Source organism: Chiloscyllium plagiosum, chromosome 20 (genome assembly GCF_004010195.1).
Source record: "Chiloscyllium plagiosum isolate BGI_BamShark_2017 chromosome 20, ASM401019v2, whole genome shotgun sequence".
Taxonomy (NCBI): domain Eukaryota; kingdom Metazoa; phylum Chordata; class Chondrichthyes; order Orectolobiformes; family Hemiscylliidae; genus Chiloscyllium; species Chiloscyllium plagiosum.
This window is the reverse complement of record NC_057729.1, coordinates 4,844,195-4,871,908: the sequence shown is the minus strand read 5'-3', so window position 1 is coordinate 4,871,908 and position 27,714 is coordinate 4,844,195. Positions and strand designations below refer to the sequence as shown.

At 44.1% G+C, this 27,714-nt stretch overlaps 1 protein-coding gene across 1 annotated transcript in view; it reads right to left on the bottom strand.

Annotated features, from left to right (window-relative positions):
* Nucleotides 1-1,626: 1,626 nt before the first annotated feature.
* LOC122560005 (tumor necrosis factor receptor superfamily member 5-like) overlaps nucleotides 1,627-27,714 on the bottom strand; it is a 68,110-nt gene continuing 42,022 nt past the window's right edge. The window contains exons 4-9 of the mRNA XM_043710156.1: nucleotides 22,174-22,317; nucleotides 20,596-20,692; nucleotides 13,230-13,291; nucleotides 11,690-11,788; nucleotides 9,619-9,656; nucleotides 1,627-9,023 (exon numbers count right to left, since the gene is read on the bottom strand). Of these exons, the coding sequence (XP_043566091.1) occupies nucleotides 8,790-9,023; nucleotides 9,619-9,656; nucleotides 11,690-11,788; nucleotides 13,230-13,291; nucleotides 20,596-20,692; nucleotides 22,174-22,317 (674 nt within the window). The 3' untranslated portion in view covers nucleotides 1,627-8,789. The remainder of the gene's footprint in view (nucleotides 9,024-9,618; nucleotides 9,657-11,689; nucleotides 11,789-13,229; nucleotides 13,292-20,595; nucleotides 20,693-22,173; nucleotides 22,318-27,714) is intronic.

Here is a 27,714-nt window from a genome sequence, read left to right as displayed (position 1 = left end):
ACTTTTTAAATTTAAAAAAAACTGATGCACAGCTTCTGGCTAGATAGAACTTAAATTTTAGATAGAAAAGAGATGTATCTGCCTCCTGGTAATTTTGTTTGCAGATCTGCACTCATATAAACATTATGCCGTTTATCTCATGCTTCCATTAGCATTTACTATAGCTTACCACCGTGCTGCACCATGATCTGCCCTTGTGATGGGCTCTTAGCTTCAGCAGGGTATTCATACCAATGAATGTTGTCAACAGACCTAGCGGTTCAAGTATGTAACTCTTTGAAGTTTGCAAAGAAGCTGTTTAGCACACTTGTCTTCATTACTCCGACCTTTGAGTACAGGAGTTGGGATGTTATGTTGAGGTTGTATAAGACATTGGTGAGTCTTCTTGTGGAGTACTGTGCACAGTTCTGGTCACCCAGTTATAAAGAGGATATTTTTGAGCTGGAGAGGATTCAGAAGAGATTTACCAGGATATTGACAGCAAAGGAGAGCTTGAGTTATAAAGAAAGGCTGGAAAGGCTAGTTCTTTTTTCACTGGAGCACAGGAGGTTGAGAGGTGACCTTATAGAAGTTTATAAAATGATGAGGGATATAGATAAGGTGAACAGCAGGTGCCCTAGCATGGGGGAATTTCAAGATTAGGGGGTACATGTTTAAGATGAGAGATGGAAGATTCTAAAAAGACATGAGGGGTATTTTTTTTTTAAACAGAGAGTAGTTCATGTGTGGAATGAACTTCCAGAGGATGTGATGGGTACAGGTTCAGTTACAACATTTAAAAAACATTTAGATAAGTTCATGAATAAGAAATGTTTGGACAGATATGGACCAAATGTAGGCAGGTGGAATTAGTTTAGTTTGGGATTATGGTCGGCATCAACTGGTTGGACCATTGTTGTATGACTCTATTACTCTAAGTGAGACTTCAGTTAGCTCTCATAACATATGAATAAGAGGCGAGTAACATGGTACTGAAAGCTTCATTAGATGGTCATTACAGTTCCTGATATCCACATAGATTACAGTCTCAGTGCATGCCTGAACAATCTGGTTACAAACTGTTACACATTTCCCTCAGCTGTCATGCTGCAAGTGATCCCAGTAAGATGGAGTCCGAGGTCTTTATACATTCAATTCACATGCTATAGTATGGTGATTATATTTTGAGCTTAGCAAAAGTGAGGACTGCAGATCAGACTGCTGGAGATCAGAGTCAAGATTAGAGTGGTGCTGGAAAAGCACAGCGGGTCAGGCAGCATCCAAGGAGCAGGAAAATCGACGTTTCAGGCAAAAGCCCTTCATCAGGAAACCAGATACAATGTGATTGGATGATACTATTTGAAGGTCAGGCAGCATCTGAGGAGCAAGAAAATCAATGGTTCGGGCAAAAGTCCTTCATCAGGAATGTGGGGCTTTTGCCCAAAAGGTCAATTTTCCTGCTCCTCAGATGCTACCTGACCTGCTGTGCTTTTCCAGCACCACTCTAATCTTGACTATATTTTGAACATGTCTATTAAAGGGATGTCATTCTTGGCTGGAAGATACTACAAAGCAGGTTCAGTCCCAGGCTTGGATTAGCAGTAAGCAATGGCAAGGAGAGAAATTAAGAATCTATTTTGTCTTGTGCAGACATCAAGGGCACAACTTTAAAGTGAGAACTTGGTCTTTGAAAAATGAAATATAAAAAAAGGATCGTTGAAATCTAGACAGAGCTCCCTCCAAAATGTCTGAGTTTGATAAATTGGATAAGGCTTGAAGACAGGAAAATTAACTTGCTGCATTGAATTGAATGAGGAGAAAACTTGAGGATTAACCAAGTCTTGCTCCTAATGTCACAAACTGGTTTTCATATGTTTCCTCTACACTGGCAGAAAGAGCAGACATTATTAAAAAAGACAGCACTCAAAGAGCAACCAGTCTGTTCAGTGGAGGTCCTCATTATTTAAGGCAAGTTACTTCTGTTTGGTAAGAGCAAGGCCATCATTCCATTGTAAATGTCGTGATAGAGCTCACCCCCTTTTTTAAAATTCTTTTATGGAAATACGCGTCACTTTAGTCCAGGCCTAAGTGCCAATGAACTGAGTGGCTTCCCAGGCCATTTCACACAGCAGTTAAGAACCTAGAGTCATGTTCGGATCAGACCAGGTAAGGACAGCAGATTCCCTTCTCTAAAGGGGCACTAGTGAACCCGCTGGGCTTTTATCACAATCACCATTTATGCGCCTCGCTTCCAATTCCAGCTTTTACTGAATCCAAATTCCACCATCGGGATTTGAACCTATATCCCCAGCCTTAAATTCTGAATTGCTAGGCCAGTAACATTACCCAGACATCATCCCTCACCCCAACTCCGGTTGGAATGATCGATATGAAATTCCACCAGCTGCCAAGTTGGGGTCTCAACCGAGAGTAATGAAGAGAAGTCATAACTATCTCAAAGTATTACCTTTCATTTCTCTCTGCCAAACCTACTGCATTTCTCCCAGTATTATCTGTTTGTTTCAGATTCACAGTGCTTGCAGTATTGGGCACCGCATTACTAGTCCAGTGATAATTACCACTGTACCACCTTCTCCCCTCATTTATTCCTGGAGAGTCTGGACAGTCTAAGATGGCCAAGAGCATCAAGTTCCTAAGACTGACAATCATCAATAATCTGTCCGGGACCACCGCAGTCAAGAAGGTACAACACCACCTCTTCTTCCTCAGGAAGTTAAGGAAATTCGGCATGTCCATAAACACGGTCACCAACTTTTATGGATGCACCATAGAAAGCGTTCTGTCTGGATGCATCATGGCTTGGTACAGCAACTGCTCTGTCCAGGACCATAAGAACCTACAGAGTTGTGAACACAGCCCAGTCCATCACACAAGCCAATGTTCCAACTTGGTGTCTCTACTTCATGATGTTTAAGTTCTGTAATACCAAACAATTTTGATCCTTTGGAGAGGTGTATGGAGGAGGGAGTCTGGAACTTTGTAATTCCTGAGACTTCATTGAATACCATTGAGTATCAGTCAATATCCATTGACTCCATCTATTTCGCGATGCCTTCAAAAGACAGCTATCATCATCATCAAAGGCCCCTCTCTTCCTACGGGCAGAAGATACAAAAGCTTAAATATGTGCACCACCAGGTTCAAGAACAGCTTCTCCCCTGCTGTTATTAGACTGATGCATGGACCTCTCAAATCCTGTACCTAAGCACAGTGAAAAGTTTTGTTTTGCATGCTGAACAGGCACAGCGTACCATACAAAGATCATGGAATATTGAACAGAGCAAGGGATACAAAGATAAAACTGAAAAGAAGAGCAACATTAGATTTGGAATTTGAGAGTAGTTTCTCAAGTGATTGTAACATGCATTATCGTTGTTACCCAGGAGTCCAAAAGCAATGGATTGCAATAACTTTAGAACCATAATGCGTCATTAGGGATCTTTAAAATTATAATAGAAAGTAAAACTACAATTATTAAAGGTTTTGGACTTGAGGGAGGATCAAATGGAAGAATATTTGATTCAAGAACAATCATGGATAAATGTCTATGAGTAAACAGGAGCATTATCAGTTACTTCATTAATTCGGGTTTGAAGCAGTTGATCATTGGAGTGGATTCTTTTGGCTGAACATGAGTGAGCTTTGCTGTTACAAATTTATTCCCTTCAGCCTCATTTATTTTCTTCCAACTCAGGGGTGGGGGTTGGAGGGATAGTTATGACAAGTGCTGAAAGTGAACCCACCCATACCAGTAGTGTCAGTGTACTGTATATAAACCACCCGCATGTCTGAAGGCTATTGTTACTAAAATGTCCTGGCAGCAAAGCTATGGGATCAGATGAAATTTTTGTTTTCCATTGATATTGCTCTTCACTGACTGCAATGTTGAGTAATGCAGCCATTTTCGTATCTAGTCAAATCCACTTGCCCAATGGGTGGGTTTGGTTAAAATTGTCCCAGCTAATATGACAATACTATGGCTTTAAGAAATATATTTTGTTCTGATGCTTTTTTTTTTTGAAGAAAGGTTTTAGAGCACAGCTACTAAACACCTTGCCTTGGGATTTTTTTCAAAAGTTGGAACAATAGAAGCAGCCTGAATGGGTGGGGTCAAGCTCCCACAGAACCGGGATTTTTAGTTTTTTTAAAAAACCGTTTTTCAGAAGCAGTTGCTATTGGGGTCTTGAAGATGTGGAATCTATTCTTTCCTCTCTTGGTTACAGCTAAACGCTGGGGGATTCTCTTCCTGCTGTTGGAATTGCAGGTGAAATGATCTGTTTTCTGAACTTGCCTTTTTCCAAGGGTGTGTTTATGGGATGTTACTATATTTTCTTTAGCACCCATGTCATGTGTGTGCAGCTGTAGGACACAATGTAGAAACAACAAGTGCAGAAACCTTTATGGGGTGTTACTATATTGGTACAGTTACTGTTTAGTAGTTAAATAATCTATTATTCTGTTAAGTTTCCTAATAGAGTTTCCTAATAGAGTTTCCTAATAGAGTTATAACTAAGCCAATTTTTTCTTTTGTTACATTTTAGCTATACTGTATGAATAAAGTGTATTTTGTTTCAAATCTGATATTTTAACTGTCAAATTGCACCTGGAACATAACACTAACTTTTAAAATAAGTAAATGTTAGAGTCTAGACTATCTTCTTAATACATTTTGTGGGGTTTTGGTTTGGTTCATAGCACTAACTTTGCAAAGAAATACAATGAACATTAAATCAGACCACAGGTTAATATATTAAACTGTCAAAAACTATATAAATAGTCAAGTAAACAGTTCTAATTTTTTTGCCTCCTTTACAGAGAACAGACTTGAGCTTATCCTGACATATAAAAGGAGAGTGATGGCTGTCTAGGAAACACTTGATAGTAATCCAGTTTGACCTGTCAGTGAGGACTGCAGATGCTGGAGTACCAGAGTTGAAAAATGTGGTGCTGAAAAACACAGCAGGCCAGGCAGCATCCGAGGAGCAGGAGAATCGACGTTTCGGGCATAAGCCCTTCTTCAGGAATTCTCATTCCTGAAGAAGGGCTTATGCCTGAAACTTGTTGTAGTCTTAAAGATTCAGACATCTACACTTCTGCACCAGAATTATGATTGTACATTATTTGTCATATTTCTCCCATCCTTATGAAACAGTACTAAAGAAATTTATTAGTAATAAGTACATAAATTCATACTTGAGCACACTTACCCTCCAGACATCATTTTGTTGATACAAATTAAAAACTGTCTTTGTTTCTTTTGACTATGAAAGCCTGTTGCTGAACTACAATCTGAAATGTACAATTATCTGATGTTCGGCTAGGGTCTTAAAGGTACAGATCAGGTTAGCAGCTAAACAATGTATCCACCTTCTTAATGATCCAAGAATTCACTAGTGTTATACTGACTTAGTGCAAAACTCTCAACAAGAACACAAGTCAAAGCAGGAATGAGCCATTCGAAATTATTTTTGATTTCACAGGAGGCTGCTACGCTGTGACCTCAGGGGTCCACACACCAGGTAAGAGAAATTAGAGTGAGGATCAATGAGAAGACATTCTGTCGGGACAGTTAGTCAGTGGAATTCTCTTCCGCAGAAAGCTGGGGAGACCAAGTCACTGAATTTATTCAAGGGTGAGTTAGACAGATTCTTAATAAACAAGGAGTGTCAGGGGTTATGTAGAGCAGATGGAGTATGAATCTGGGGCCACAAACACATCAACCATGATCTTATCGAATGGTACAGCAGGCTTGATGAGCTGAATGGCCTACTCCCAATCTGAAATCCCCTGATCTTAATCTACTCAACCTCACTTTATAAGACAGCCCACTCATCCAAGGGATCATTCCAGTCAATATTTGTTGTACATTCTCCAAGACATGTCTAAGACAGCGAGACTAAAACTTTCCACAACACTGCAGGTGTAGTTTCAACAAATTCCTGGACAACTCCACGAAAACTTCCTTCCTTTCAAAATCATTATAGGCTTTACCTGCATGTTAACTTTTGGTGTTTAACGCAAGAAGCCACAAATTCTTCTGAACAGTGCATTTACTAGCTTCTCACGTTTGAAAAAATATTCTGCTTCCTCTTTCTCACTCTCAAAGTTGACTACCTTCCTGCCCATTCATGTAAACTATCCATATCTTTTCACAGTCTCTTCACATCTCCTTCTGGGTCGAGTTTGCAGCTTCAGCGAACATACATTATTCTTAGTTCCTTCATCTAAGACACTGCTGCAGACCCTAGCTACGTACTTGATCACATCAATCTCAAACTCAATAGGAAACTCTTTCAGATTATGATCTGGAGGAAACTCTTCCCTGGAGGATTCTTCATGACAAGATTACTAATTAACTCCAATAACTCTAATGCATTGTTCCAGCAAGCTGCCCCATGAACTCATCCTCCAAGTCTTAATGATAAATTGGATTTGCCAGTTTATATAAAAATTGCATTAGACTTGTTCCATGTTCTTCTAATTCCCTAATCTATACTCTGTCAATAATATGATTACTGTTAGACTATCCATAAACTACTCAATGTTGTCTAAACCCCATTATTTCTTAATTCTAACATACAAATGCTACATTCTGATTTCCAGGATAAATTAATTTCTCCTGTTGCCTCTACCATATCCTTCCTTATCAGAGATGCCTCACCACCTCTTTCATTGTGCATATCTTTTCTTAAAAAAAGGTCACATACTCCAAAATATTCTGTTCCCAATCCTTGTCACACAAAAGTTTTTCATGGCTATTAGATCAAAACCATTCATCGCTATCCATGCCATTAATCTATCTACATTATTAAGAATGGTCCAGACAGTTAGGTAAAGCACTTGAGTTTGAACGACTTGCTATTTTTCCTTGACATGCCTGGAGTCACTAATGCTCTATTAAAATTAATAAGCTCTCTGTCCTTTCCTGACATCATTTGCTTGATTCTACTCAAATTGACACTTTGCTTCACATTCTCAACTTTTCTCTTCAGACTTGTACAAATGCCATTATCTGAAAGCTCACTCCCAGCTAAGCCAAATCTATTCGCCAGAATACTGGTAACGGGTCAGTTTAAATGAAATCTATCCTCGCAGAACAGTTCCTTCTGACCCCATGAATGTGCCCAGTGATATTGGTGGCTGGTGATGGGGATCCTTCAGAGCTCAATTGATGAGCTCAAGTCGCCAGGTACCCGCTCTGACTTTCATTTCAAGAATTCTCAAAGTTTAGCTTGCTTAGGAGGGCAGGAAACTGAATACTAATAATGCAATTTGTGGCATTAATGAGGAACCTAACAAGCAATAACCCCTCTTAATCGACAACTCCCCACTACCAAGTGTGAAACTCACCACATTGCTTGGCAAAAGCATAAGGTATACAGCGAAAAACTCCAGACATTGAGATCACCCTGGCCGGATTTCCTGTCTGATATTCTCGCAAAACTTATAGCTCACATTGCTTAGACTGCTGGAACACTCCAGCCATTGTCACTGCCATAATGTAGGAAATGTAGCAGCCAATTTACACACAACAAACTCCCAAAAAACCTGTGCGATAACAAGCAGGTTAGCTATTATTGTCATATTGATAGAGAGACAAATATTGAGCAGATAACCACAGGTAATTCACAGGTCTTTTTTCGAAATAGTGTCATGGAAATGTTTTTCTATGTCCACCGCTGTAAGAGGCCCTATTCCCCTCTGCACCAAATTCCACTCGATTTACTGTACACCCTATTGGTGCATCCCTCCAGTGAGACAGGATACAATTGCATAATCATAGCATTTACAACTCATATCATCAGCTCTGACTCATCAATGCTGGGAATTTTGCTGACTCAACCAGCAAGAAAAAATTCTCAATAAAAGCTAATGGAAACAAGCTGTCACTGATTACTCAATCAGCTATGGAGTTGTCCTGTGCACACTCGAATCAGCAAGAGCAAATATTGTGTTTCCAATTATTCTGAAGAGCTATGGTGAAGTTTGGCTGGTTTTGCTGCCATCTGAAATCCCAGTCTGGGATTACATTCTTGTTATCATTGTCATCTATTTAATCTCATGCCTTCTGCCATCAAAGACTATTCCTGTTAGGGTACACCTCCATTTAGTTCTCTACTTCTGTGGCCCCATGAGTTCTGAGCCCTTCTCAGGCACTGGCAGTCCTGCACTGGATCCTCTCTGGTAGCCCACCACTCCGGCAGCCTACCACTCTCTGGTGCCTCAGCGATCTAAGATTCCCTGGCACATTTTGCCAGCTGTCCAGCCACAATCCATGTTAATGGATGTGAGCAAATTGCTGGGAGGTGAGGGGGCTGTGAGATCCCAAGCCAAAGTGTATTCCACCTCGCAACCAAACCAGGTAAACTTCCATGATGGGGTTGATAAATCCCTTGACTGAGTACTCATCGACAGCTTTTTGTGCCAAATGCACCCAATTTCAGTCAAACAAGGCAGTATCCTTTCTGCAAGATTCACCAGTTACGTACATCAAAGGCAGAGCCAAGAAATGTGGCGATCCTTTCTGCTTTAGGAGTGATCCATCTGTACAGTGGTCACTGATAACAGTACAGGCATCCCTCGTTGTACTGCTCCAATGAGCAACCTTTCCAGTGATTTCTCATGCACTCAGGCCAATAATAGGAGGATTTAGAGAAAAATGTTGTGAACACAGAATGAAACTGTTGTACGGTATTCAGTCCTGAAGCAAGTTCTGTAGGGATCCAAGGGCAAGTCTTTGAATCCTGGATTTGTTGGTTTCAGGTTCCGATTCACGTTACTACTATTTCTCAGTCCAAGCATCTTCTCCCTGCATTCCCATTGGCAGTATCGTAGGAGCTGCCTGATGTGTTAAGCAGGGTCTGCCCTTCCTCCTCCGAGGGGCGGCTGTCCTTGCCGACTTCCTGGACCGCAAGGTGCATACTGATGCTCCCTCCTTGCTCCATCTCTGGGGTGAAAACTGGATCCCCTGGATGGGTTTCCTGGACAACACGCTCAGGGTCAGTCTCCTCCTGCTTCTTTTTCTGAAAAAAGGTACAAAGAGTAGGCCTCCATGAGACATCACATAGACAATGAGCCACTCCTGAAGCAGAAACTGCTCAGTTAGCATTGCAGGAAGATTCCACAACATTCAAGGAACCACTCAACCGTGCAGGGCATCTGATACAGTAGCAGCCGCCATTTGCCACTGCATTGGAGATTGGGGTGTACACCTCAAACGACCTGGACAGACCAGGATTGCAGGAACCTTCCAATGCTTGGAAACATCCCATGTCGAAATTGCTAGACTCCCTCCCCCCTCTGGAATGGATTGGGAATACCATAGAATGAATTGGGATTCTGCGTGTTCCAACAAATTGGGAATGTTGTGGATGGACAGCCAGGGCTCAAATATCCAGTATTTGGGGTTGTTCCGTTTGGGGGGTCAAATCCCCTGATACACTCAAACAGGCGAAGTGTGCAAGTTTTCCACCCAAGTCATTCAAAGTAATGGAACTCCGACTCTGCTGCCTCTGGAGGCACCAAGTGGTAAGCAACATTCAGCTTGTTGAGGAGGCAGAGGCACCAGCTCATTCTTAACCATTTCTGAGCCTGGCAGAAATAACTGAAGGCACTGACCTTTCTTTGAATGAAACCCAAAACTTGATCCAGATAACCTGTGGAAAAGGACATGCCTGTTAATGGAATATGAATATCCTGACACCTCTCTGACTGACTGAATTATTCTCCTTTTGATTTATTCCTGAGTTGACATGTTTACAAATTCTCTCTTGTTCTAAATTAACGCCACCGGAGGAAACAGTGGTTCCTCTGTACCAGGCCGTCTCAGAATAACCTTCAGAATACCTCCAGGCACCAAGGACCTGGGTTTGATTCCAGCCTTGGCCAACTGTCTGTGTGCAGTTTGCACATTCTGCCCAGGTTTGTGTGGGCTTCTTCCGGATACTCCGGTTTCCTCCCACAATCCAAAGATGTGCAGGTTGGCCGTGCTAAATTGCCCACGGTGTTCAGGAGTGTGTAGGTTAGGTGCATTAGTCAGGGGAAATGTAATGTAGAGTCATAGGGTAGAGGAATGGGTCTGGGTTACTCTTCGGAGGGTCGGTGTGGACTTGTTGGGCCAAATGGCCTGTTTCCTCACTGCAGGGATTCTATGATTCTGTGAATAACCCTCCTCGGGTCATCCATAATCTATGGATCCTCAGGCAAAATGTATACAGTCCCTCATTTTGACTCCTCCTCAATAATGGAGATATCCAGACTGTGTTGTCTCTCTCCCAAGCCAGTGAGGTTGATCCTGGGGCTGAGCAGGATAGTCCAAATGAGGGACGAACAACTTTGTGTTACTGGGGAATTTTACTTTATTTTGGTAATCCAAAGAAGTCTTCCACTGAAGACAGGTATTCTATCTGAACAGTCTTTCCAGCATCAAGCAACCTTTTAACTGACGGGCTGATAAATTCCATCATCAATTGGATAATCCTGGATTCAACAACCCATAAGTACCTCCTTGCTATAATGTTGCTACTCCCGTCGAGCAGTTTGGAATGTTTCCCTACATTAGAAGGTGCTACATAAATACAACTTGTTGATGAGTAGACTTTACGCAAATCTGACTTATTTGGACCATGGCATTCAAATGCAAGATTCTTAAATGAGCTAGAAAAAAAATCTAACAATTTTCCTATAAAAGAATCAATTCCCTCTTTAGTGTTACATAATACTCTGGGGGCAATTTCAACCCAAGCTGTTTTTACTTTCTGCATTTAGGAGAGGTAATATTTTACATGCTTTGTAGCTAAAACTTGATCCAAATTGACAAATGCGTGAGTTGGAGTAGAAGATATCTCTGCACTTTAGGGTAAGGAGTTGGGTCAACAAAAATGAGGTACCAATAGCATCAGTACTGATGGGAGGTTACCATCATATTTAGATTAGATTCCCTCCAGCATGGAAACAGGCCCTTCAGCCGAACAAGTCCACACCGACCCTCCAAACGGTAACCCACCCAGACCCATTTCCCTCTGACTAATGCACCTAACACTATGGACAATTTAACATGGCCAATTCACCTGACCTGCACATCTTTGGACTGTGGGAGGAAACCCACGCAGACACAGGGAGAATATGCAAACTCCACACAGACAGTCACCCAAGGCTAGAATCGAACCTGGGTCCCTGGCACTGAGAGGCAGCAGTGCTAACCACTGAGGCGTCGTGTAACCCACAAAGCTTATAGAAGCAATTTCCATTGTAAACGCAAGCACAGGAATTTGCAATTTAGAAGTTGCCTCAAAAGTGTGATATAAATGCCAGTAACGAAAATCAAGGACTTGCAAACTGCCAAGTACAAGTAAGTATAAATGTTTTAATAAGTTTGGAAAAATTTAAATTAACCAGGATCAAGCCACAAGTCTGTTTCTTGGGAATATTGACTTAGACTCTCACTAAGACAGAGTGAAAAATTTGGCCAGGCTTTCATTTTAAAGCACATTGAGTAATTTTTTCATAATTTCCAGATGTCTAGGCCAAAATCTAACCCAGTCTTAAAATTGATAAAACTAGTTAACCGGCAGCTTGAAGCATGTTTTGGATAATCTATATCAAGGCTTTTTAATTGAATACCTGGCTAAGCCAAATCTATTATCAAGTTCCACAATATTCAGTGTAATTGTCAAAACCAAAGACTTACCTAACCTGCTGCAGATGAATAAAGCTATGCACAAGATAAGTAGCACAGCCAAAAAGCCAATTGCAACTTTGTAGGATTCATTGTTCTGGTATGGGATACCTGAAATGAAAGATTAAAGTTTATGGATTTAATTTTTTTTTTAAAATCAATATTTTGAATGCTCCCAGATTGATGTCATTGACCAGAAACCCAGCTGGACCCAGCCCAACATGGCCACTGGATTAGATCTTGAGCCATTTCCTTGTAGTCCTCAAGAAGCCTTCCTGTTAAACCGCTAGGTCTAGAGGTGTAGGAAGGGACAGCCAAGAATTTGATCCAGCGATATATTTCCAAGTGAGGATGGCAAATCGTTTGGGGGGGAATTTGCAGGTGGAGGTGGTCCATGTTTCTGTTGCCTTTGTCCTTCTAGATAATGGGAGTAGCAGTTGAAAGAGCTCTTAGTAAGTTGCTGCGGTGCATGCTGTAGATGGCTCACGCTGCTGCCACTATCACAGAATCCCTAACGTATGGAAGCAAGCATGCTGCCCATCAAGTCAAAACCAATCCTCCGAAATGCTTTCAACTCGGACCCGTCCCCCTACCCCAACCCTGCATTTCCCATCACCAACCCACATTGCCTGCGCATCCCTGAACACTATGGGCAATTTAGCATGGCCAATCGACTTAACCTGCACATCTTTGGACTGTGGGAGGACACCGGAGCACCCGGAGGAAACCCACGCAGACACGGGGAGAATGTGCAAACTCCAGTTTGAACCCAGCCTCCTGGTGCGGTGAGGCAACACTACCATGCCTACCTGATGGAGGGAGTGAATGTTTAAGATCCTTTTCTGATCTGTCCCAGATCAACACAGAGAATCAATCTTCCCAACACTCATCCAGGAACTACATCCTAATAGGAACTTAGGATGTAGTTCCTTGGCTTTTTGGGTTTGCTCCACCATCCAGTAACATCATGGCTCATTGAATTGTGGTCTTAACACCACTTTCCTGTCTGCACCCTCTGCCCTTTGATTCCCCTGTCAATCAAAAATCTAACTCATCTTGAACCAAATCAGTGGCCCAACCTCCACTACTTTCAGGGGAAGAGAATTACCCAAACCAACAACCACGAAGAGAAAGAAATTTGCCCCTTTGCCCCCATCTCTGTCTGATTAGGGAGATTTCTTATTCTCAAATTGTGTCCCCCTAGTTTCAGTCTCTCCTGCAAGAGAGGAAACATTCACACAGCATCCACCTTATCCAGACCACTCAGGATCTCGTGGGTTTCCATGCGATCACTCTTTTGATCACTCAAACTATGAGCTCAAACATTCCTCATAGGATAACCTCCTCATTCTAGGATTGGGATAAGGGGGCCTATTTTTTCCCCCCCAGAGGTCTACGCTCCTCACAGTTTGACACACAAAAGACGGGCATTTGGAAACCCAGGGCTTGAATATCGAAGGTCCCATTTACAAACCTACTCAACAATTTTCATTTAAACTGAGAGATTTGGGGTCATCCACACAGCAAAGCCCAGATGGTGAAGACTACTCACCACACTCAACGTCGCTCCATGCAGTGCCTGCTCGGATTTCTATCAGTCTAAGTGATGAACAGCTGTAAAGAAAGAAATGGCCATCAGCAGCAACAGAAACTCCCACCCCCCCATCAAGAATAAACTCTGCAATCGACAGAATCAATCCTCACTCTGCCCCTTCATTGATCCTTGAACAACAGGGAGGTGTGAAATGACACTAGACCTTAGCACTGCTGGCTCAGGATAGGAGGAATATCCAGGCCGAGCTCTTGATGGCTAGCCAGGAGCACACGGACATGGATACCTGGACAGGACAAGATCAGATTTAGCAGCCAGCACTTTTTCCCTTTCCAAATCCATTCCCTTTTCCTCAGACCATGGACTTTCCAAGATGTGTCATTCTCCAGGTGCTACAGGTCATTGATGATGCCTCTTCTGGAAGACTGTGTCAGTTCTGATCACCCAGTTATATAGGAAGGATATTATAAAGCTTTACAGGGTTCAGAAGAAATTGGAGAAAGTGAGGACTGCAGATGCTGGAGATCAGTGTCGAGAGTGTGGTGCTGGAAAAGTACAGCAGGTCAGGCAGCATCTGAAGAGTAGGCGAGTCGATGTTTTGGGAATAAGCCCTTCATCAGGGAAGTAATGGGGATGAGAGATAAACAAGGGACTGGGGGTGGGGCGGGGAGGAAGGTAGCTGGGAAGGCAATAGGTGGATGCAGGTGGGAGGTGATTGTGATAGGTCAGTGGAGAGTTTGGAGTAGATCGGTTGGAAGGAGGATGGACAGGTAGGACAGGTCAAGAGGGTGGTGCCAAATTTGAGGTGGGGGGGGGGGGGTGGGAGGAGATTTGGAAACTAGTGAAGTCGATCTCGATACCCGTGTTGTTGAAGGATCTCAAGGCAGAAGATGAGGCATTCTTCCTCCAGTTGGCAGGTGGATTTGATTTGGCGTTGGAGGAGGCCCAGGACTACCATGTCCTTGGCGGAGTGGGAGGGTGGAGCTGAAGTGGTCAGCCACAGGGCGATGGGGTTGTTTAGTGCGTCCCAAAGATGTTCTCTGAAATGCTCTGCAAGTTGGCGTCCTGTTTCGCCAATGTAGAGGAGACCACATCGAGAGCAACAGATGCAGTAGATGAGGTGGATGGATGTACAGAAAAATCTCTGCTGCCTGTGGAAGGATCCTTTGGGGCCTTGGACGGAGGTGAGGCGTGGGTGCGGGTTTTACACCTCTTCAGCTGGTAAGGGAAGGTGCCAGCAGTGGAGGGTGGGTTGGTTGGAGGCATGGACCTAAAGAGGGAATGGCGAAGGAAATGGTCTCTACAGAATGCAGACAGGAGTGGGGAGGGAAATATATCTCTGGCAGTGGCGTCTAATTGTAGGTAGTGGAAATGGCAGAGGGTAATGTGCTGTATCCGGAGAAGGTGAGGACCAGGGGATTTCTAGCCTTGCTGCAGTTGGAGTGGTGGCTTTCAAGGGCAGAGGTGCAGGAAGTGGAGGAGATGCCATGGAGGGCATTGCTGATCACATGGGATAGCAAACTGCTGTCCTTGAATTAGGTGGCCACCTGGGGTGGAATTGCCGAAAATGGAGATGGAGCAGTTCAAGAAGGGAGGGAGGTGTCAGAGATGGTTCAGGTGAACTTGAGGTCATGGTGAAAAGTGTTTGCGAAGTTGTGGTCGGATCAGCAGGAGAGGAAGAAATGAAGGGCTTGGAGGCCTTTGTCATGGCAGATGCAAGTGTATAGGGACTGAATATCCATGGTGAAGATGAGGCATTGGGGGCCGGGGAACCGAAAGTCATGAAAGAAGTGGAGGCCATGGGTGATGTGCCAAATGTAAGTGGGGAGTTTCTGGACTAAGGGGGTCATGACGGAGTCAAGATATGAGGAAATAAGTTCCGTGAGGCAAGAGCAGGCTGAGATGACGGGTCGACCGGAGCAGTCAGGTTTGTGAATTTTGGGTAAGAGGTAGTACTGGGTGGTGCATGGTTCTGCATCTATGAAGCTGGAGGCTGTGGGATAGGGGATCCTCTGAGGTGTAACTCTGTACCCCTGTGTAATTCTGTACCCCACCCAGCCATGTAGCTGAGCCCATACAGAAGTGATGAGGATCTCACAACCACATCACAGCACCGATTTTAAGCCCTGCCCAACCCCTAAGGCACCAATCCACAATATTCCTGTTCAACAGTGTTCCTGGAAAGTCAGCCTGAAATGTACAATTCTGAATTTAACCACTTAGTTCAAGCAGCAAAGGCTTTGTTCAAGTACCTTACTTCTTGCAGCCAACCGTCTCGAATATATTAAAAATCGTGCACCCTGTTACAAGGTGTGCCTCTAACGTTTTGATTTCTGTCACTATTGGGCCCACCGTTCCATTATAAAATCTTCAATGATACATTTACATAGGGGACTGACTATGTAAACATGTTACACTGTAATTACACCCTCCTGTCAGAAGCGGTGCTAAAATGCTTCGATTTTGAGTCTCAACAGTTTATTGTAGAGAAGCTGCCATGGGGTTTACAGAATTATGATTTTAAGTCAAAGTTTCACGCAAAAATAATGAAATATTTTGTTATACACATTAACTTGCGCACAGTCACATTTTTGGGACTGCTGGTACGTTTTGATTGTGTGATACGCACAGCAGAAATTCATTGAGACATCCAAGTTTCTTAGCAACACTTTTCTATGTTCTATGTTCAGGTGAGATTTTCACACTTTGTTATCAGTAAACAATTTTAAGAGGAGATGGTGGGGTCGTGTTTACTAGCATTGGCCTGACAGTGGCAGCAAAGAGCAACTGCCAAAAATACTACTTTAAGATGATGATTTGGAGGTGCTGGTGTTGGACTGCGGTGAACAAAGTTAAAAATCATAAAACACCAGGTTATAGTCCAACAGGTTTATTTGGAAGCACTCGTGGTATCGATGGTAGACACGATTTCCAAATAAATAAAGTGCTTCCAAATAAACCTGCTGGACTATAACCTGGTGTTGTCTGGTTTTTATCTTTAAGAAAAGGTAATGATTTTAACTAAGTTTCTGTACATTGTTAGCCTGGGACCGATTTTGCTTCTCTATTCCTGCAGACCTTGGCAATAACACTATTACAAGGTGTCTACTATTAGTTCATGTAAGAATTTGTTCCATACCTTAAAATCATTAACTAATACAGCTGATTCTAATTTAACAAGTGATAACCCTGCAGGATTTTACAATAAGATAAACAAACAACGCGTGCCACATTTTTGCACCCTCCCCCCCACAAACTCCAACACACACATATAGACAGTCAAACACAAATGTATAAATTAATATATGAACATGTATATTTAAACATCTGAACATGCACACACAGGCATATAAACACATATACATCCATATATACACACACACACACATAATACACACTAGAACACACACCACATTCAGGGATTCCTGGCTTGTTCCAGATTTAAAAAAGCATTAACAAATATAGCTTACTTTAAAGTAAATCAATAATCAATAATGCTGCACGATTTTACAATATGACATGTACCTGTAAAACACTATACAGTCCACACACAGACACACATATACGTATAACACATAGAACCTACCGCCATGTGTATAAAAAAACTTGCCTTGCATATCTCCTTTAAATTTTCCCCCTCTCACCTTAAATCTATGCCCCCTAGTATTTGACATTCCCTAACCTGTGAAAAAAATTCTGAATACCCACCCTATCAATGGCACACACTAATTTATAGACACATGCACATAAGCACATGCACATTTACACAAGTGCGCATGCAGACATACATACATTCACATGTACATGTGCATCATTACGCATACACAAACACTCAGTCTAGATCACTCAGTACTATAAGCCAGAACAATTAAGCAAAGAAAAGCATGTTCCAGAATCAATTCTCCTTGTGTCTGTGTGGGTTTCCTCCCACAGTCCAAAGATGTGCAGGTTAGTTGGATTGGCCATGCTAAATCGTCTACAGTGTCCACGGAGGTTCAGGCTAGGTGGGTTAGCCATGGGAAATGCAAGGTTATGCTTGGGGGCAGTGGCTGGGAAGCTCTTTGGAGGGTCAGTGTGGACCAACATCAGGATCACAGACCATTCTACCTTTGGCTCCCTTTCAGATCATGTGCCATGCATTTTCTATCCAGCAGAGGGAGCAAGACCAGAAGAACAAATTATCATGGCTGGTGGACACAAAAATTATAATTGCACAAATTATCCTGAAGAAGGGCTCATGCCCGAAACTTTGATTCTCCTGCTCCTTGGATGCTGCCTGACCTGCTGCGCTTTTCCAGCAACACATTTTCAACCAAAATTATAATGGCTGCGTCAGCAAACTTTAAAACATACACTGAACAAAGTAATAGAAAGAGAAATCCTATTCCCTCTCCCTTTCTAAATTCAGCTGTTAACTCCATTACCCCATCACTACTCGGCAAAAGTGAGTACTGCAGATGCTGGAGATTAGAGTCAAGGCTGTGGTGCTGGAAAAGCCCAGCAGGTCAGGCAGCGTCCGAGGAGCAGGAAAATTGACATTTCAGGCAAAATCTCTTCACCAGGAATGAGCCTGGGAGCCCCGGGGATGGAGAGATATATGGGAGGGGATGGGACTGGGGAGAAAGTAGCTGAGAGTGCAGTAGATGGATGGAGGTGGGGGCAAAGGTGATAGGTCGGAGGGGAGGGTGGAGCGGAGAGGTGGGAAGGAAGATAGACAGGTAAGACAGGTCATGAGGACAGTGCTGAGCTGGAAGGTTGGAACGGGGTAAGGTGGTGGGGGTGGGGGTGGGATGAGGAAACTGTTGAAATGCATATTGATGCCATGGGGCTGGAGGGTCCTGAGGCGGAAGATGAAGCGTTCTTCCTCCAGGTGTCAGGCGGTAAAGGGAGTGGCGATGGAGGAGGCCCAGGACCTGCATGTCCTTGGAGGGGGGAGTTGAAGTGTTCGGCCAAGGGGCAGTGGAGTTGGTTGGTGTGGGAGTCCCGGAGATGTTCTCTGAAGCGCTCTGCGCATAGGCGCCCTCTCTCCTGAATGTACAGGAGACTGCATCGGGAGCAACGGATACAATAAATGACATGTGTGTAAGTGCAGGTGAAACTTTGATAAATGTGGAACGGTCCTTTGGGACCTTGGACGGAGTGAGGGAGGAGCATGGGCGCAGGTTTTGCAATCCCTGCAGTAGCAGGGGAAGGTGCCAGGGAGGGCGAGTTGGTGGCGCGCGTGGACCTGACAAGGGAGTCACGGAGGGAACAGTCTTTATGAAAAGTGGATCGGGTTGGGGGAGGGAAATATATCTCTAGTGGTAGGATCCCTTTGTAGGTGACATCTCCAGAACTCCACCACCCTGTGGCCGAACACTTCAACTCCCCCTCCCATTCTGCCGAAGACATGCAGATCCTGGGCCTCCTCCATCGACACGCCCTTACCACCAGACACCAGGAAGAAGAACGCCTCATCTTCCGCTTCGGGACTCTCCAACCCCATGGCATCAGTGTGGATTTCATCAGTTTCCTCATTTCCCCTCCCCCCACATTACCCCAGCATTCCTGATGAAGGGCTTTTGCCCGAAACGTCGATTTTCCTGCTCCTCGGATGCTGCCTGACCTGCTGCACTTTTAGAACACCACACTCTTGACTCTACCCATCATTACTGTCCATTCAAATGGGGTTTATGGTTGCAGAATCTACTCTTAACCAGCAATGACCAATATGTCACATTTGACAATACAATGTCCCAGTTGTAAGCTACTAACACCCACTGCTTTGGTTCATAGCTAGGTACCAGGCCACAGTAACTAATCCCATTACATAGTCATCAACTCTCCAGGAATTAATAAGTTACGCTCCAGCACATGGCTGTCAGCAATTCAGGTGAAACTTCACACACATTATAAAAGAAATTGCAAACTTTGATTGTCAGTTAAAAAAAAAATCTCATTTGAGAAAAAAGGGCAATAAAACATGTCATCCCATAAGATACAGGAGCTGGATACAGGATCTTATTCGGCCCACTACTCTGCCATTCAATAAGATCATGGCTGACCTTTCACCTCAACCCCACCTTGCTGCCTGATCCACATATTCATTCATTTTCTTAGAATCTATCTATCCCAAAGCCATAGCCATGACCCACAGACCTCCTTCATGGAAGGAGACAGAGGGCAGTGGTGGAAGATCGTTTTCCTGACGGGAAGCCTGGGACCAGCAGTGTTCTACACAGCTCGACACTGAGTCAGCTTTTGTTTGTCCTTTAGATGAACTATTTGGATGAGAATGTGGAAGGCACATTAGTAGGTTTGTGGATGACACAAAAATTGGTAGCACAGTGGACAGTGAAGGAGGCTACCTAAAGACTGCAAAGAGATCTTAATCCAATTGGGCCAATGAGCTAAGGAGTGGCAGATAGAGTTTCATTTGGATAAATGCAAGGTATTGCATTTTAGTCAAACAAACAAGGGCAGGACTTATACAATTAATGGTCGGGCCCGAGGTAGTGCTGTAAAACAGAGAGACCTGGGGGGTCCCATTCATAATTCCTTGAAATTTGCGTCACAGGTAGACAGGGGGTGGTTAAGAAGGCATTTAGCACACCTGCCTTCATTGCTCAGACCCTTCAATTTTGGAGTTGAGAAATCAGATTGAGGTTGCACAGGATGTGGTGCGGCTCCTTGTGGAGTACTGTGTCCAGTTCTGAATGCCCTGCTACAGGGAGGATATTATTAAATTGGAGAGGGTTCAGTATAAGTTTACCAGGATTATGCCAAGACTGGAGGGTTTGAGTTATAACAATAGGTTGGATTGGCTGGGACTTCATTCACTGGAGCATAGGAGATTTATAAAATCACGAGGGGCATGGATAGGGTGAATAGCAAGAGTCCATTCCCTAGCGTGGGCAAGTTCAAAACCATAGGGCAGATCTTTAAGGTGAAAGATTGAAAGGGGACGTGAAGAGCAATTCTTTTTAAACAGAGGTTCATGTGTGGAATGAACTGTCAGAGGACGTGGTGGATGTAGATACAGTAACAACAATTAAAAGACATTTGAATAAGTGCATGAATAGGAAGGGGCAAGATATGGGCCAAAAGCAGGCAAGTGGGACGAGTTTAGTTTGGGAACTTGGTCAGCATGGACTAGTTGGACCGAAGGGTCTGCTTCCATGTTGTATGACTCTATGATGAAACCTGCACGGACATGTCCAATTGCAGTTAGATATACCCTGCAGACCATTATTAAAGCTAGATTTCTATTCAAATGACCACGATATCTAGCAGTTCGAGGAGGCAAGTGTTGGACCATCTACGACAGGCACTTTCTCTTCCAAAAAGGGCATTCAGAAAGCTTGTTCTAATCAATCCAGGTACTTACTCCATCCACTTCTTACAAGGCTCCGTGAAAGACGTCACATTTGAATAGAATCCATTTTTGCAATCCTCGCAAATTGTTTCCTGAAATTTTCGGTCACCTGGGCCAAGGGTGGGAGAGAATGACACCGTTACAAACTCGCCAGCAACCCATCACTACAGCTAACTTGCTGCTTGCTAGCTGAAGGGTTTCAAATGGAGCCTTGGAGTGCAAAGAGCAACGAGCGTCAGAAATGTAGAAGGTCCCAACAATCCATAGAATCAAAGAAACTTATTGCACAACAAAAGAGCATTCAACTCAATCCACCTATTGTAGCTCATTGGAACAGTTAGTTCCTGCTCTGTCCCATCACCCTGCAAGTATTTTATTTCCTTTTCAAGTCTGTAGCCAATTTCCTTTCGAAAGTTCCAACTGCACATATTTCCATCGCTCTTTTCCAGGATATAGCAATTCAACATGGAACTACTCAGCTCAATCCTGCTTACTTAGCCACGCATCCTATAACTGTGTCCTGGAGTTACTGACTCTCCTGTCAATGAAAACAGCTTCTCCTGGCCTAAATTACCGATACTGAAAATAATTTATTCAAGAAAAAAAAATTCACCCAAAGTCTGATATTGATCAAAAAAAGGGATCAAGCTTTCTCATTTTATGTCAGAGGGTTTCTGATTTGTAAAAATAATCAGTTACACATTGACTGTAGTGAGTGGATGCACCAGGTAAAGCAGGCCTGGCCTGTACTGTTCCAGTGACAGCAAAGTGAAGGCTGGTATTAATGGCTTGGGAGAGGGAGGCAAGGAGGGGGTTAGGTGGGGGAGGGGGAGAATGGTGTTGGATGGAGAGGCGACAGGTGGAGACAGTTACAATTCCCAATCAAGAAAGGACGAACTGTGATGCTCCCCACCACTGAATAGCGTACCATAACCCAGGCTTACACTTCTACCGCCTGGGGAGCTGTCTCACAAGAGACAGCGCCCTTAAGTACGCAGGAGGAAGAAATCCAAATGGATGGCATTGCCTTATATTCTAAGCCTCAATAACAGCATGAACAAACCTCCTTTTGGATCCCAATTCCACACCCAGTTAGATGGAAACATCCTGGGATTTAACTGTGAAGATTTCCTCCCTAAGGTTGTGATGTGATTGAGCTGTGAAGTGTGTTACCCGAGAGCCGATGAGCTCCGACTTTAATTGACACATTCCCTGGGCCGCACTGGCTGAAAGCGCCTCATTGCTGCCTCTGTTCATGGCGCTCAATAACTGAGGCTGAAGCCTAAGGTGCAGTAGGACTCGCTTCTGTTCAATACCTTGCTCAGCGACAGGTTTACAATATAACTGCAAGCATCGGGAATATCCCATTCTCTGCCACATTAAGGTCAACACGCCAGGAAGTAAAACTGAAGCCTGGTACTGCATGGATTGATCAGATGTGCTCTTTCCACACAGTATGACTCCCCATCAGTAACTGCCCTGATGGTGCAAGTTGAATTGCTTCATAATAGCTCCCCAATCCCAAAAGGCCTTCAGCAGAACTGAAAGCCATTTCATCTGTGCTCCAACACTGGCATACTGGCATCTCACCTGGAATTGTGACTCCTTCACCAGGATGACATGCAGTATCAGAGTGACAGATCTCACAGTCTTTATTAGGACAATGCATCCCCTGTTTACATAGACACTCCACATCGCTCAGCTGGTCACCAGTTTTCACAACTTCAAAACCTCCTAAAAAAAAAGGAAAGTGCAGACATTAGTTCTTCAGCACGGAACATCTAACTAGATCCATTCATCATTCCCTCTCACTTCACCATCAGACAACAATCGTTTACCATTTGAACATTTAAAACTGTGCCTGTGCTGCTGTACCAGGGCAGAGAGTGAGGAAGAGGTGGACATTGTGTCACCATTGTACACCAGCAGTAAATTCCCACACTGACCAAACTGTCCTCCCACATTTACCTCTTTGTGTGTCATAGAGTCATGGAGCACAGAAACAGACCCTTCAGTCCAACCAATCCATGCTGACCATAATCTCAAACTAAACTAGTCCCACATGCCTGCACTTGGCCAATATCCCTCCAATCCCTTCCCATTCATGCACTTATCCAAATGTCTTTTAAATGTTGTAACTGTATCCACATTCACACTTGCTCTGGCAGTTCGTTCCACACACCAACCGCTCGCTGTAAAAATTACTGCTCCTCATGTCTTTTTTAAAATCTTTCCCCTCTCAGCTTAAAAATATGACCCCTAGTCTTGAAATGCCGCACCCTAGAAAAAGATACTTTATCTATATGATTCATGACTTTATAAACCTTAATAAAGTCACCTCTCAACTTCCTACACAGCAGCAAAAGATGTCCCAGCCTATCCATGCTCTCCTTATAGCTCAAACCTCCATTTCTAGCAACATTCTGGTAAATCTCTTCTGAACGCTCTCTCTGAACATCTTTTACCTTTTCAGTCCTTAGTTCTAATCTGTGTTTGTATGTTGCATTTATTTCAGCAACTAATACACTCACGTAAACCTGATTCAAGTAAACCCTTTTAAAACATAAATATATTCAAATTGGGAAAGGTATCCATGGGGCAAGGGATCCTTTGCATGAAGTTAACCTTGCTGAAACCAGTAGACAGTGGGGTTGAATACAGAAAGGGAGGGCGTTCCTCCTTCCTCACCCAGATTCGAATTGGGGCCCCTCACTGAGTGACCAGTCATAGCGTCCCTCCATTATTCACATAGTTCAGAAAAAGCTTTCTTTGCGGGACTATTTGCCTTTTAACCCATCCATTAGGGTGGATCAACTGATTTCAAAAATGGCAACTGCCTGTCGCAACAAAACCAAAGCAAAATGTGCATCATAAGACAAACTATGGTCAAGACCCACAATCCACCACTCTGTACTATTGCACTTTGGGAAATTCTTCAAAGTTGTTAAAAACTTCTCTTCAAACTTTAACCCTTGGTACAGTAAAACTAGTTCAGAGCCCATTTTGGACAGAGCTCATCCTTAGACTTAGTTGAGTTCCAAGTGTCATTATTTCATTTTCGCATCCTTCTTTGAAAACTGCCCCAGTTTATTGATTGCATTTTTTTGATACTCAGATGCCAGCAAGAATATCCTTGTCTGCAGCTCGGAAAGTTGAGGATTTTAACGCGTCCCTGTTGTCTGGCTAGTGTGAGGGTCATGCATATCCAGGGAACGTCCATTCCCAGTTTGTGTTGCTAGCTGTCTGGTGTAATGGTAGAAAGGAGGAGGAAATAAAGATTTACATTGAGACCGGAACCAACAAAAAGCACCAGGAGGCTAAGGTGGGAAAGGCCAACATTACAGAGGCGGAAGTAAACAGTCTTGGTGTAAAAGCTAAGTTACAAAAAGGTCAGAGAGTTCTCGATTCAGTTCCTGCTTTTTGCTCAATTTACGGATCTTGTTCGGGGGCTAACAAAGGTTTCTATTCATCATAGTTTCATGGGCTCTGCTGGGTATGAACAAAGAAAATGATAACTGGTAATTACAGAATAGTTTATATATAGCCGCAAAACATTCCATGGTGGTTTATAGTGAGCATAGCACTCTTAAAACATTTCTGAAGAAGGGCTCATGCCCGAAACATCGATTCTCCTGTTCCTTGGATGCTGCCTGACCTGCTGCGCTTTTCCAGCAACACATTTTCAGCTCTGATCTCCAGCATCTGCAGTCCTCACTTTCTCCTAATGTAGGCATCACACAAGCCAATTTGCAAACATCAAGCTCCCACAAACAAGAAAGGGATAAACATCATCTGTTTGGCTGTGAAATAAAGGTTGACCAGGGCCTTGGGCGAACACAGCTCCAATGAGGAAATGCTCAGTCGGACAGGTGGACTGCAGCAAAAACGAAAGCGGGGACAGAGTTAACTCTCCAGAGTGGGGCAGATCTCCAACTCAACTTCAAACATTGAACCTGAGAAAAGGCTTCCAGACATCACAGAGCTCCATGTCACCTCTTACAAGAAACCCACATTTGCCCTCAGAAATGGACTTGAAACAAATTAAGTTAAAACGTGTGGTGCTGGAAAAGCATAGCCGGTCAGGCAGCATCCAAGGAGCAGGAGAGTCAACATTTCGGGCATAAGCCCTTCATCAGGAACATTGTCTCCTGCTCCTCGGATGCTGATTGACCTGCCGTACTTTTTCAGCATCACACCTTTTGACTCTGATCTCCAGTATCTACACTCCTCACTTTCTCCTTGAAACAAACTGAGTCCACTTTCATACAAGTTGTGTGGGTCAGTGCTCCCCCTCCCCCTCCACCCCTCAGAGAGACCGATGTGCTGTCAGTCCCCCATTCTCCATGTGAAAGGGGTAAGTGAGAGCACAGGCTGGTGGGGATTTCCACCTGCAGCCATTTGAATGTTGAAACAAAACTCCCAGTCGCTGTGGATGGAACATCATTCCGCATAAAGGCTGACTGGAAGGTGATGAGTGATGCACTATGACTGGAGATCTGATGACACAATGGTCTCAAATCCCCTGCATCTACTGACTACCTGTTCCACTCTGAGCTGACAGAGTGCATTTTCTTCCTCTACATCAAAACGTGAATCCACAAAATAGAGTGGAACAAGAATGCAATTAGGGTTTCTGTTGACTACAGGAAAGATCGAGGCTTATTATCACTCAAGCTCTAATGGGATTATTTCTTCAGCCCATCAGTTACAAGCATGGAGAACTGGTAGGAGCTGGTTCCTGCTGCAAGCCTTTGAAGAACAGTGCGTTAGGGTATCTATGTCTCTCATACGGTGAGTTCACATGTGTCCAGTGTTTAATCACTTGTACGGCGCAAACCAATGGCAATCATTGTTAAAATTTCCCTATTCACCTTGCTGAAACAGCAGGTCACTATGAAGATGTAACATTGCTCCCTGTGGCCAAAGCTGACAACTCAATTACTTCAGGTTCAAGGCTAGGGCTTTCACTTAGCAAACCCCTCCATCCCAATGCAATATCAGAAATTCCCACCCGATACATTTCACGCTGGGGAGAGGGGTAGGGTCAAAGTTCAACATACTGTGATTCCACAGGTAAATCAACTCCCAACAAAAGGATCACAGGCTGGGAGCGCCACACTGGCGGAGGGTCGGTACTGAGGGAGTGCTGCACTGATAGATTGTCAGTACAGAAGGAGTGCTGCACCACTGTCAGAGGGTCAGTATGGAAGGAGAGCTACACCACTGTCAGAGGGTCAGTACGGAAGGAGTGCTGCACCACTGTCAGAGGGTCAGTACAGAAGGAGTGCTCCACTGTCAGAGGGTCAGTACGGAAGGAGTGCTGCACCACTGTCAGAGGGTCAGTATGGAAGGAGTGCTGCACCACTGTCAGAGGGTCAGTACGGAAGGAGTGCTGCACCACTGTCAGAGGGTCAGTACGGAAGGAGTGCTGCACTGTCAAAGGGTCAGTACAGAAGGAGTGCTGCACTGTCAGAGGGTCAGTACTGAGAGAGGGTCAGTACAGAGGGTGTGCTGCACGGTCAGAGGGTCAGTACAGAGAGAGTGCTGCACTGTCAGAGGTTCAGTACAGAGGGAGTGCTGCATTGTCAGAGGGTCAGTACTGAGGGAGTGCTGCACTGTCAGAATTCTGGAACAGAGGGAGTGCTGCACTGTCAAAGGGTCAGTACAGAGGGAGTGCTGCACTGTCAGAGGGTCAGTATTGAGGGAGCGCTGCACTGTCAGAGGGTGAGTACCAAGGGAGAGCTGCACTGTCAGAGAGTCAGTACTGAGGGAGTGCTACACTGTCAGAGAGTCAGTACAGAGGGAGTGCTACACTGTCATAGGGTCAGTACTGAGGGAGTGCTACACTGTCAGAGGGTCAGTACTGAGGAAGTGCTGCACTGTCAGAGGGTCAGTACTGAGGGAGTTCTGCACTGTCAGAGTCAGTACAGAGGGAGCGCTCCACTGTCAGAGGGTCTGTATAGAAAGAGAGCTGCACTGTCAGAGGGTCTGTACAGAGGGAGTGCTGCACTGTCAGAGGGTCTAGAACATAGAACATAGAAAAATACAGCGCAGTACAGGCCCTTTGGCCCTCGATGTTGCGCCGATCCAAGCCCACCTAACCTACACTAGCCCACTATCCTCCATATGCCTATCCAATGACCGTTTAAATGCCCATAAAGAGGGAGAGTCCACCACTGCTACTGGCAGGGCATTCCATGAACTCACGACTCGCTGAGTAAAGAATCTACCCCTAACATCTGTCCTATACCTACCACCCCTTAATTTAAAGCTATGCCCCCTCGTAATAGCTGACTCCATACGTGGAAAAAGGTTCTCATGGTCAACACTATCTAAACCCCTGATCATCTTGTACACCTCTATCAAGTCACCCCTAAACCTTCTTTTCTCCAAATAAAACAGCCCCAAGTGCCTCAGCCTTTCCTCATACGATCTTTCTACCATACCAGGCAACATCCTGGTAAACCTCCTCTGCACCCATTCCAGTGCCTCCACATCCTTCCTATAGTATGGCGACCAAAACTGCACACAATACTCCAGATGCGGCCGCACCAGACTCTTATACAACTGCAACATGACCTCAGGACTCCAGAACTCAATTCCTCTACCAATAAAAGACAGTACGCCATATGCCTTCTTCACCGCACTATTTACCTGGGTGGCAACTTTCAGAGATCTGTGTACATGGACACCAAGATCCCTCTGCTCATCCACACTACCAAGTAACCGACCATTAGCCCAGTACCCCATCTTTTTGTTACTCATACCAAAGTGAATCACCTCACACTTACCCACATTGAACTCCATTTGCCACCTTTCTGCCCAGTTCTACAGCTTATCTATATCCCGCTGTAACCTGACACATCCTTCCTCACTGTCAACAACTCCACCAACTTTCGTATCATCCGCAAACTTGCTCACCCAACCTTCTAACCCCTCTTCCAGGTCATTTATAAAAATGACAAACAGCAATGGTCCCAAAACAGATCCTTGCGGAACACCGCTAGTGACGGCACTCCATGAAGAAACTTTGCCATCAACTACTACCCTCTGTCTTCTTCCACCCAGCCAATTCCTAATCCAAACCTCCAACTCACCCTCAATGCCATACCTCCCTATTTTTTGCAGTAG